At 35.7% G+C, this 12,465-nt stretch overlaps 1 protein-coding gene across 1 annotated transcript; it reads right to left on the minus strand.

The window, feature by feature from the left end:
* Window positions 1-4: 4 nt before the first annotated feature.
* On the minus strand, window positions 5-10,581 carry slc15a2 (solute carrier family 15 member 2). Its single transcript, XM_084420614.1, has 23 exons — window positions 10,216-10,581; window positions 9,597-9,637; window positions 9,257-9,344; window positions 9,029-9,170; window positions 8,596-8,688; window positions 8,361-8,460; window positions 7,972-8,062; window positions 7,765-7,842; window positions 7,256-7,338; window positions 7,074-7,157; window positions 6,876-6,965; window positions 6,509-6,553; window positions 5,928-5,963; window positions 5,273-5,361; window positions 4,896-4,977; window positions 4,667-4,792; window positions 3,066-3,236; window positions 2,928-2,974; window positions 2,640-2,747; window positions 2,437-2,533; window positions 1,627-1,770; window positions 1,450-1,554; window positions 5-1,370 (listed from the first exon to the last, which is right to left on the minus strand). Exons 1-23 carry the CDS (start codon window positions 10,229-10,231, stop codon window positions 1,164-1,166), a joined length of 2,163 nt encoding a protein of 720 aa, XP_084276740.1. The 5' UTR covers window positions 10,232-10,581; the 3' UTR covers window positions 5-1,163.
* Window positions 10,582-12,465: the final 1,884 nt, after the last annotated feature.

Here is a 12,465-nt window from a genome sequence, read left to right on the forward strand (position 1 = left end):
GGGGTTAGAAAACTAATCCTGTCAGATAAGAATGTTGTAATTGTGGTACATAATTTTTCATAACACATCGTTTGTTTTAATTTGACCTGCATCAAATAGTTAATAGCCAAATTTCTTCTTGTGTTTCCTACATAATTATTTCCAATTTACTACTACTAATTACTACCAATTTTCAGGGTAAAATAACAGTTGGTGGATCAAATGCTAAAATCTGTTCTGTTGTAATTATATGCATAATAATTATTTCACATATATGTCTTGTTCATCCTTTCCAATCCCTTCCAAATTAGTACATGAAATCACAGGCATACTATGTTAAACTGTCGTTTAGATTAGAAAACTAATCCCATCTTAATACTGCAAGACTGACAAACATTATGTAAAAAAATATGAGCTTTAATTAAAATGTGCAAATAGCATTGTTGGACTAATAGTTTTAGGCATTGAAATGACTGAAGTTTATACACTACTGTTTGGGGTCAGTAAGATTTAGTTTTTTAAAAGAAATTAATACTTTTATTCTGCACAGTCTCTTTAAATTTATCAAAAAGTGACTGTACAGGCTTTTACATTATTGCAAAAAAAAAAGTGACTGACATGTATGTGTTAAAACACATTAAATGTGTACATTGATAATTAGAAATGTTTCTTGAGCACCCAATCATCATATTAGAATGATTTCTGAAGGATCATGTGACTGAAGACTGGAGTAATGGCTGCTAAAACTTTAGCTTTGCCATCACAGAAATAATTTACATTTAAAAATATATTTAAAAAGAAAATAGTTATTTTTAATTGTAATATTTCCCAATTTCACCGTTTTTTTAATCAAACAAATGCAGCCTTTGTGAGCGCAAGATTTCTCAAAACATGAAATATCTTACCGACCCCAAATCTTTGAATGGTTGTAGATGTAAAGTCCATCACATTCTTAGCGATTACGTTTTATAACTGCTCAAAAACAGATCACTTTTTGCATTACTTACCATATCATGTAAAAGCATAAAAATTCCTTCAGCACAGTAAATTTCTCTTAAATCAGCTGGAATATAATCCCTGATCAGTAGAGGTCAGCATAATGCCACAAAGGCCAAAATAACAACAGAATTTAGCTTAATCACAATTAATGGATTTGAATAGTTCATAATGAAACAGTCATTTTGCTACATCTTGGTTTGCTTTGGCATGTCAGCCATGGAAACCGCCTCGTTTTTCATACCATCTAAACTTTTCACCTTCTCATCGTCTGTATCCTCTCTGAAAAGCTTGTCCAGCTGATCTGGATCCACATAGGTGTAGAAATAGGCCATGATGGAAAAGATGATGCTGACAGCCACCAAAAGGCCAGCAAAAAGGAGGAACTCCACCCACTGTATAAGAAAGAGCAGTTCAGTGCAGAATATATGCAACAAAACCATACAGGCATTTATAATTCAGCTCACTGCTTACCTGTTCCATCCCGGCCCCCTCTGCCACAATCAGTACTATGACATTTCCAAATGCCACAGTCATAAGCCATCCAGCCTGGAGAACAGACTTCATGTTTGCCGGTGCCTACGCACAAAAGCATAAGAATGAGAAATGTATGCACTCAAGCTAAAAGTGCAAGGAATTTGATAGACTTACCTGTGAGTAAGAGAACTCCAAACCAGTGATAGAGAACATAACTTCTCCAGCGGTGAGGAAGACATATTGTGGAATCTGCCAGGCGATGTGAATGTTGTTGGCTTGGACATCCTCCATCTTTGTGAGTGTTAGATCATTGCTTTTCTGTAGAAATGAACCATATCTGTGTCAAGATATTGATCCATAAAAGCATTTTTTCTTCTTGTTTGAAATATTATAAAGGTCCAGTATGTATTATTGACAGCTAGTGGTTGAAATGCGTACTGTAGTCCATTTAAATTTTAAATATTGGAGAAAGTTGTTATAAAACAGTGATATTGTGAAATATTATTATATCATAAAAAAGAAAAAAAACTGTTTTAATGTATTTTTAAGTATTCTGTGATGACAAAGCTACGATGGACACCACGGGAGAGGATTTATGAATGGCAATGAAGTGACGTAACGGACACTGGTAGGTCACATGATAATGACAACATGGCATTCATACATTCATACTACCCACACTCATACTATATAGAACGTGCTTTTTTTTAGCGGCCGTCGAGTAATTACTTAATCTCGAGTAGGTTCTTATTTTGAATATGCGATTTCAGACGCAGCCTCATTGTCTATTTGGTGACGCAAGTGGCACAGAAACGTTTTAAAAAAAATTTTGTTTGCAGAACTGTGTTACACTATCTTATTTACCAGCAAAATATAGCCAGTAAATCTTCAGCCAAGTTCTCATTGAGCTGAGTAAACTACATCTTAAACTTTGCAGTAATGTAGCAGAAAAACATTAACTAGAAACTGAACTCTATCACCCACCTGTGTGAGTATGACAGTGTAGAAGGCACCAAAATCAAGAAGTCCCAGATCGATTTCATATTTACTGGAGTCTACTAAACAAACAACTCTATTGTATCTGAAAGAAGAGTAAATGCAGATGTGAAAAACTGATCAGTTGGAGGGGTTGCTTGAAACTATATATGGACAATGAAACAGATGTACTGTAGGATTAAAATACTCACTCTCCCCTTGGTACACTTATATTGTGAGAAATCCCATAATTAGCGGTTGCATAAAATTCCTCCTCTCCAACAGTTATGTTGATATTCTCAGTGTGGGTATTGATGAACCTGCAATAGACAAATATTCTAAGACAAAAGAGTACTGAAAACGATTTCAGGCAATCCCAGTTGCTTTGTCAAAGGTTAGCTTGAAGTATAGTTAATTGCAGCAAAGCACTACACTTTAACAAAGCTGTTAAACAGTAACTTGAAACAATATAAAACAATGTTCTGCAAGTATCCATTTACCTTAGATACGCAGCCCCGGTTTCAGATTTGGTGATGTGATCTTCCACCTGTATTTGTTTTAATAATGATAAATGTCAAATTATGTATAGTAATGTATATGCTGGTAGAATCTTTGCTGGTGATTCACTAGTGACTCACCAGTTTGCATACAGAGCCACCAGGCTGTACAGGACTGTGCAGGAAGAGACTGTAGGTGGCCTGTTCTGTGAACGTGAGTCCACACTGGTATTCTGCCCCATTGTGACTGACAATCACTGTATGGAGCTGGGATTCGCCAGTAAGTGGAAGACTTGTGTATCCCGAAGGATCCTGTGTAATAAAATTAAAAAAAATCTGTTGTTTACTGACTAAACCTAATCAAATAAAGCAATAACAGGAGTTATAGTACAAGTTGCAGTGAGTTACAGCACTTTTAGAATGGGTCATAGACATGTTGTGAAGCTGAGAGCCTAAAGCTCCTTAAACTGGTCAAATCACATGCATTGCCTCAGATGGCTTATTGCATTATAGTATAGAATAGTTCACTTAAAAATGAAAATTCTGTCATCATTTACTCACCCTCAAGCTTTTTTCTTTCTTCTGCTGAACACAAATGAAGATATTTTGAAGAATGTCGGTAAACAAACAGTTGATGTACCCCATTGACTTCCATAGTATTTTTTTTCCTACTATGGAAGTCAATGGGGTACATCAACTGTCTGGTTACCGACATTCTTCAAAATATCTTCTTTCCTTTCAGCTTTAAACCTGCTTTTAGCCTCTTAACATCCTTGATGTGTCATTACAAGTGCACAGGTAATGTGAGTGATTCCTTCGGAGTGAACGCGGCTGAATCTGACTGCAGTAGATGTGAAAGATATTAATAAAAATGATGTTCACTCCGAAGGAATCACTCACATGACCTGTGCACTTGTAATGACACATTAAGGATGTTAAGATGCTAAAAGCAGGTTTAAAACTTGCCCCATTGAAGTCAACAGGGTGCAAATTTTAAAAAGAGGATAACACAGTGTAGGAAACACAGATTTTTGTCGTTGTTCTCTGTACTGACAGCACTCCAAATATACAAAAAAATGAGCTCAATGTTAAAATTGACCGGAGTTCTCCTTTAACAGTTGGCAAATAATGTAGCAACTTGAATTAAAAACATCTTCAATCATGGCTTATCAAATCAGAATTCAGAGTTGGAACTATGTGACATGACATTCACTCATTTAAGCCGTTGGAAATATAAAATAATATTGATGTATACTATAATTTTTTTATTTTAAATGTTTTTGAGAATATTTTTGAATGTTTTCATTTATTTGATAAAAAATACAGTAAAACAGTAATATTGTTAAATATTATTACAATTTAAAATAAGTTTTCTATTTGAATATATTTAAAATGTATTCCTGTGATGGCAAAGCTGAATTTTCAGCATCATTACTCCAGTCTTCAGTGTCACGTGATCTTTCAGAAATCATTCTAATGTGCTGATTTGGTGCTCAAGAAACATCTGATTATTGTTATCAGTGTTGTTTTTGTGGTAACCATGGTAAATGTTTTAAGATTCTATTTTTTGATTAATACAAAGTTTAAAAGAACAGCATTTATTTTTTTTATAGAAAAGTATTAATTTAACCAAACATTTGAACACTAGTAATAAATTAATAAGCGTGTAAATAATAAGTATAAGCGTGTTGATAATGGAAGAAGCAATAAAATGCACTCATGTTTGTCTGCAGTGATATTACCTCATATGGTTTTAGTGGCTCTGAGAAGACAGTGTGTCCTGGAAATTGCACTCTGACATCTGAATCCATAAGATTGAAAACCTGAATGAGGCTTTCTTTGGCAGGAGGGGGCTCCACAACAGTTTTCTGGCCACAGAGAAATGTCACTTTTAGTTAACTTTCAAGCTCTAAATGTTTTTAGTGGAAGATCTTTAAATACAATATGGTGCATTTTTGGAAATGTACATACAATGACGTAAATTTCTACGACAGTTGCAGCACAGAAGGCAAGTGCCGCAAGGATCATGCCTGTTGCCATCTTCCTTAGTGGACTGAAAATGAACAAGAACAATTATTTTACTCAGACAGGAAGAGTAACTGATAAAATGAGTGTCATGTTAACATCTAATGTTTATATCTTAAGGTTATACTATATCGTTTTACCCTGGTCCAATGTTTTGCCCTATGGGCTTCCATTGTCAATGCATTACTGTAAAATCTTTTTTTTTGCCCTATGGGCTTCCATTGTCAATGCATTACTGTAAAATCTTCTTTTTTTTTTTTTTTTTATGTTCTTTTATATGTTTTTTTTCTTTTTACTGACATGTGCATTTACACAGCACTCACGTGAGTTTGATCCGACACAGCCCTACCAGCGGGTATATGCCCATGTCAAAGATTGGAATAAACACCAGAATCAGCAAAGCATTCAGCATCTTAACAACACAGAAACACACACCCACTGAATGACACCATAAGACATTGATTATGAAGGTGATAACAATAAAATTCAGTTACTTAGTTTTTACAACCTGTCATAAACTGACTGGTCAATTTGGTATGACAGCACAAATGAAGAGGAAGAAGTAAATGTTTGTGTGAGGCTTTAGAGGTCGAGGTTTATCTGACTTTTTGTCAAATAAACCCTTATAACCTTTGACAATATATTTATATAAAGTGTTATCTAAGATTTAATTTGATGTTCTAACATTTCAATAAATATAATCCATAATAAATGTCATTTATTTTGTATATAAAAAGCAAAGCTTTATAGGGTCCAAAAGTCTAGACCTAAAATCTGGGTTTTCTTTTGGATTTTTATCTATAAACAAACAGTTTCAAAATTATGAAAAATGTTAAACAAGATAAAGTTAAAATAGAAAATTCACATTCGCATTGTACAAGCAGTTTTTAAACAAAACCTATTATATTAAAAATCCAATAATGAAGCATTAGCTTTTGTGTGTGTCTATCTGATGACCTTTCTGCCTGTTTGTCTCACCTGCATTTGATCAGGCTTTAGTATGAAGCCTCCACCCTGTAAAACATCAATTAGAAACTCATTATTCTAAATGTTTAGCTAAAAGAAGAAATGTGATCATTTTGTCATCTTTCAGGAGCACATTAGAATACAGACATCTTCAAAACTGATATACATGGACTAAAAGCAAAAATAATTATATTGATAATAATTTCATGCAGAATGTCTTTAAGCTGGGATACAATAAAAAAGAATAATCATTTTAACATAGAAAAAATGATGCACTTCAACTCTGCAGCATTTGAATTTCTACAACAACAACTGTTCTAAAGTCTTAGATATTTATAACCTTTGGATTATATAGTGATGATGGCAAAGCCTGTATATTGTTATCAAAAGAAAAATCAGATCAAGGACATCATGTTATCTTATTTTACTTGATATATTGCTTAACTGCTTAGAATCACAAAATAATATTATGAAATGATATGTGACAATTGCTTTCACTGTCCTAAGAATCTTGCATTCCCAAATGTATAACTACCCAAGAATAATCTGATTCAAATAAAGTATTAACTCAGGTCACAAAAGAAAAGACTTACAAAATCCATGTTCATTCGAGTGGCTTGGAGAGTCCAGCGTGAACCCTAGCATAGAACAAAGAGAGCTATTCTTAATCAACTTATTCACAACATTGTTATTTATTAATTCTCTGATCCTTATTAAGTATCTTCAGAGGTTGTACAGTGCTGTGATCAAGAGTGCCTTTTCCACTGGTTAATGAGATCATTATGTCCAGCAGTCAATTTCTGGTATACAAAGAATTCATGATGAATCTGATGAGGAATCAATACATTTTCCTTGTTCCTTATGACAGAATTTTCATTTTGGGTGGACTGTCCCTTTAAGTGAAATACTGTGTTGAGTTGAGCGTTAAAGAATGTAAAGGATATGACTAAAAGCTTTTACCTGCTGGTCAAAGAGAGCCCAGAACATGGGCAATGGAATGTAGAGTACCAGCACCCTGAACACCATTTTAATTTCCTGAATGAGCCGCTTCTGTAAAAACATCAAAATCATGATTTAACAAATGTATTTCATTGGTAGATGGAGCAACACAAGGATTTCAACTTGCTAGATTTGGCTTGTATAGCAATTAAAACATACCGGGTACTTCTCCTCCGCCCAATCCAGCCAGTGACTCTTTTTTGGGCCGTTCTTGGAATTCCTCCATCGATTTCGTATAGCAAACTGGCAAAAACAAAATAAAAGATGGCCGTTAACCTTCCTTTCATGCTCCAGAAACTTCAGAAACGCATTAAAGAAAGCTGTTGATAAGATTAACTTACCCCAATACATTTGCAGACACGCACCAAGATATTTCCCTCCGGAGGACTTTTCTTATATAGTCCACTTCCAGAAATAAACACCACTACATGAACAGGTGCAGAATTAATTAGATGCCTAATAAGTGAAATGGCCATAGAAGTAGCATGCTCTTCTCCATAGTGCATTAATAATCAAGTATTGGTTCATACTGTACAAGCACTATCTATATATATGCAAAGACATAAATCATTTTAAAGCGTCTCCAAATACTTTTTTGAGCCACTATATTTCCAGACAAAGGCTGAATCCCTTCTCTTTCCATACAGGATTCATGCTACACTGAATGGGATTCACTAACGTGCTATCATAACATACTGGGATTTTCAAATAAATGACCAGGAGTTTGTTAAATATACATGCCTACTGAGGACAGTTGGTTTCACAAATACAATCAGTTTAGGATTACCAATTATTCCCAAATTCCTTCCATTATTACACCTAAAATTCCCAGAAAACTGAGGACCCTCACCTAAGGCTATGACCATTAAAACTGCAGGAACTCCAAAGGCAAGGGCGTAGCAGTCTCCTCCAAAGCACTGCACATCACCTATGGAGATTGAGTACAATGAAGATCTAAGGTTTCTCTAATTGACATGATAATGGCACTTTATGACTGCAATAAATTTGTATTGCTTTAAAAGATGAATTGTAGCCAGAAGCTTATCTTGATTCTGACCTCTTAGTATTGGTGTGACAATGGTGGACAAGACACTTCCAGCATTGATTGACATGTAAAAGATGGAGAAGAACTTTCGCCTCTCGTCTGTCTAAATAAAAAAGGGTTAAAAGAAGTTAGATATTGTAAAGACCCAATAGCTGAGTCAAAAGTTCACTCAAACAAAGTGTGTCTTTTAGCCCATGTCAATTAGATTTAAAATCACATGAGTGTACTCCTAAAACACTTTATTTTATTTATTTCTGCTGTACAGCACGTTGGCTCATACTCTTATTTTACAGAGTTTTATAAATAAATTACTTTTTGAGATAATAAAGAAGCATTAAAATAAACAGAATTTGACAGGTGTTAACGGCCATTAGCTGATATCATTTTGTGTTGTGACTTACATTCTCCTCATCAAACTGGTCACCACCAAAAGCTGCAACACATGGTTTGATCCCTCCTGTCCCAAAAGCTATAAGGACCAGACCAAGCACTGACAAAACTCTATAAGGAAAAAACAAAACTTCACTTTTTTTCACTTCACCTCTAAAAGGGAAATACTTATTTCACTTGAAACATATTTACTGTATGGTCTCACAGTAGAATGGTACACCTTGACTGGCATAAAAAAAAGCTTACATATGAATAGTGCTGTCCCCTACATCAGGAATGGCACCCACAGACTTGACCACATGACCAATCACATAGACTATAGACAGATAGATGATGGTTCTGTGAATAGAATAAAAAAAATGTCATTTTCAACATCAACTTTCCCCATTATTCATCAATTGAGTATTAAAGCGGCGCTATGCAGTTTTGGCAATTTCTTTGCTTTTTGCTCGCAGGTTTCTCTATAGAGCTCCCCCTACAGCTTCGGAATAGATATTTGACAACACCGCCAGCTCAAAGTTGCAAGGGTGGTTTTTCCACTCACAGGCGGGAAAGCGAGACGGCCACCATTCAACCCGAAAAAATTCATATAACCATTCCAACAACTCCGAAGCTGTTCATTTAAGGTAAATTAAGCTAAAAAAAACCTGCATAGTTCCACTTTAAGAACAAGACTTACTTGAACTTCCCCAACCATGAGTCAGCTATCAAGGCCCCCAGAAGTGGAGTAAAGTAGCACAGGCCAGAGAAAGCATGGTACACAGCTGTAGACAGATCCTTGTCCCAGCCCAGGTAACGCATGAAATAAAGCGTGAGCACCGCTGCATAAATAAGATGCACAGTAATTAATACAAAAATTTGAAAATACATTAATACAAAATGCAAGATTTTTTTTCTATTTAATTACCTTTCATTCCATAGTAAGAGAATCTTTCACAGAACTCGTTGACCACAATGAAGGCAATGCTAGTAGGGTAGTTAGTCCCACATAATTTCTGTGCATAAGTAAAGTAGCATTTTATTACAAACAGGCATGTCACATTTCCACTGACCTCTGTTGTTATATTTAGTAGCATGACTTGCCTGTATTTGCTGTCTGAGATTTAAAAATTTGAGGTAAGTCTTTATCTAATAGCTTTTTTTTAGCTATGAATCATTATCTAATAGTTCATATTTTACATGTTTTTCATGTGTAATGCAAAAAAAAAAAAAAAAAAAGTAAAGCTGTAAAAAGTGAAATAACTCACCGGTGAGCGCTGTCCTTTTCCATCGTTCTCTGCATCTTTTTCTAGAGCAGAAAAAAATAAGATAAAAAGAGAATTAGGTGATAAAAGTGTGGAATTTGGACAAGTCTAATATCAACTCAATAATGTTGATCAAAAACAATTAGAAACTATGCGTACAGGTTTTACCCAAGCCAACAGAAACAGAAAGGCAAGATCATGCAGTGTAACTTATATTTGTTTAGGTATCATTAAGTTGAAAAAGCCATTGTCATCTAGTATGCGCATTCCCACTGCATGCACGTAACACAACATTGGTTTTCCCTCAGGCGCAACGTTTGCATTAAAAATTCCTAAGTAATCGATTATCTTGACTTGCAGTAGTGCATCATATTTTAGCATTGACATTATCAAATAGGCCTAACTTACTTCATATATGCATGACGCAAAGTTTGTTTAAACTCAAAAATGAACCCTTACAACTGTTTTAAAGATGCATAAATGAATCAGTCCACGCCAATTTCCAAAAACACAGGCACGTCTCGCAGAGACGACTCCAAAATTTGACGTACAGATAACTGCCACATTAAAGACATATTACAAGAATTTGAAAACAGTTTAAGCTTAAAAAAGCCCTCGTTACCCTTTATTTTCCCCATGTCTTCAATGAATCCAAGTGTGTATTTAGACACGCAACATCTAGTGAATTCCTGAGCACGCGTCCAAGTCCGTCCCTCCACAGAGAGTAAAAACTCATCCGCCTCACGGTGTTGTTAAAGCGGTTTAACCCTCTTGGGTTAATGTTCTACTTTATGATAGAATCGGTAACTCCGAACCGGGCGGGTCGATATGCCACATGAGACCCAACACATGCATCAGATTATGTGGTTTATACGGGAGCTTCCCACTCCTAAACTGTTAATATATAAACGAACGCTGTAGAAAGCAGCTAAGGAAAATATTTCACTCAGGTATAATTAAAATCCCGTGTATTTTCTTCTTTTTTCGACTTTTGGGATGGTTGGGCTGTGGTAAATGTGCCTCAATTTGTAAACTTGTGCCCCCTTCAGTGCAGCTCCCACTTCCCTCTGTAACAGGCGGAGGGCAGACGGGAGTTAAGTTAACAACAACAACAACAACAACTTTAGTTTTGAATGGTTCTTCGGAGTTAAAAAATTTATCCTAACAAATAAGAGTCAGTAGGAAGGAACTTTTTTTTAAAGTCTGAGGTCAGTAAGTTTGTTTTTTAAGAAAATAATTTACATTGTTACAAAAAATATATTTCAAATAGGCTAATGCTGTTCTTTTGAACTTTCAATTCATCAAAGAAAAATTTGCTTTGCCATCACAGGAATAAATTACATTTTAAAATATATTTAAAAAGAAAACAGTTATTTTAAATTGTAATAATATTTCACAATATTACTGTTTTTACTGCATTTTTGATCAAATAAATGCAACCTTGGTGAGACTTTAACATCTGACTGGCATTACAAAAATAACATTTTGCAATATATGTATAGACTTTTTTACAATTGTATAATAAAAGCATTCAGTGAGGATTTTGGGAAGATCTGATTAAAGCCACATAAAGATAACTATAAAGATATTTGAGAAGCAGGTTGTTCTGAATAAGGTTGTAAAGTTTAAAGGTCCTCTGGTTATTTTCTTTTGAGATCTGTCTAAGAGAGATAGAGAGAGAAAGAAAGAGGGGAGAGAAGCAATACACTATTGACTTTCACTAAATGTATTTTGAGCTAAGGAGAACTTTTCCTAAAGTTAAAAATATACCTCAGCACAACTACAGTGACCAACTTCAAATACGTGTGTGCCCTCTGTAGGAAACACACTGTAATTCACTGCAAAACAAATGTTTAAAATTGTCCTTAGAACATGAGTGGTTGGGCGTTTCTGCGATTGATTAATGATCTACAACAAAATAGAGAGAGTGTTTGTGGTAACTAAGAGAATGTTTAATTACTTCAATAGTAATTTCTCACAAGAAATGACATCAAAAGTGGAAAATGTTCAAACAGTTGACGAACGATAGCCATTGACTTAAAATACATTCAATACAATGGAAGTAAATTGCTACCATCAACTGTCTGGTTACCGAGTGGGATTTGAACCATCGTCTCCAGCGTGGGAGGCGGGCGCTCTTGAGATCAGGGGAGTGAGGTTTACACGCACAGCTCATACTGGCCTACGACAGTTACACCAACATTCCTTAAAATATATTCTTTTGTGTTCAACAGATGAAAGAAACTCACACAGATTTGGAACAACATAAGGGTGAGTAAATGATGATCGAAATCAAAATGATCTTTTGTGAACTATTCCTTTGATAATTTTTCCAATTTTCATGGGTCCAGCTCCAGGGCCTGATACAAACATTTGTTAACCCTCTATTACCCAACCCCAGCCCCTGTTCAGGGAGGGGCAAGAGAAGGAGGAGAGATGTCATTTCTCCTCAATGATTCGAGATCGTTTAGACCACTTTCTCTGAATCACCTCCCCTTAGATCTTGTTTGACCCTCCTTGAGTTGCATTTCTCTGCAACCTACTCAGATGAGAAGGCGGATCACGTGTGGTGACGCTCTGGCTCCAGTCCTCGGACCGGGGCGGGCCAGGCCCATCAGAGGGTTTAGGAGCGGATCTGGACTCAACGGATGTGTCGGGAAGCTTGGAATGCGAAAATAGCGCAAGGACAAACTTTTTCTCTTTCTCCCCGATGTCAGCCACATAAGTTCACCTATAGGTTCTCTCCGTGGCCACCATTTCCACCATCGATGGACCGATTGCGGCAGCAGTTTGCTTGGTAGCCCACAGAGCCAGATCTGTGGTCCAGCTCAGCTCTGCCACCGGTTCAGGGGAAAGACGCTGGCCCTGGTCC

This window comes from Rutilus rutilus, assembly GCF_951802725.1.
Source record: "Rutilus rutilus genome assembly, chromosome: 10".
Lineage (NCBI taxonomy): Eukaryota > Metazoa > Chordata > Actinopteri > Cypriniformes > Leuciscidae > Rutilus > Rutilus rutilus.

Bases quoted from the DNA above. Each gene is read 5' to 3' on its own strand.
- slc15a2 (XM_084420614.1), bottom strand. The intron at 9,171-9,256 runs GTAATTAAATAG...TTATTTATGCAG, and splicing joins CTCTTACTATGGAATGAAAG to CGGTGCTCACGCTTTATTTC. The intron at 7,339-7,764 runs GTGAGGGTCCTC...CTGTTCATGTAG, and splicing joins TTTAATGGTCATAGCCTTAG to TGGTGTTTATTTCTGGAAGT.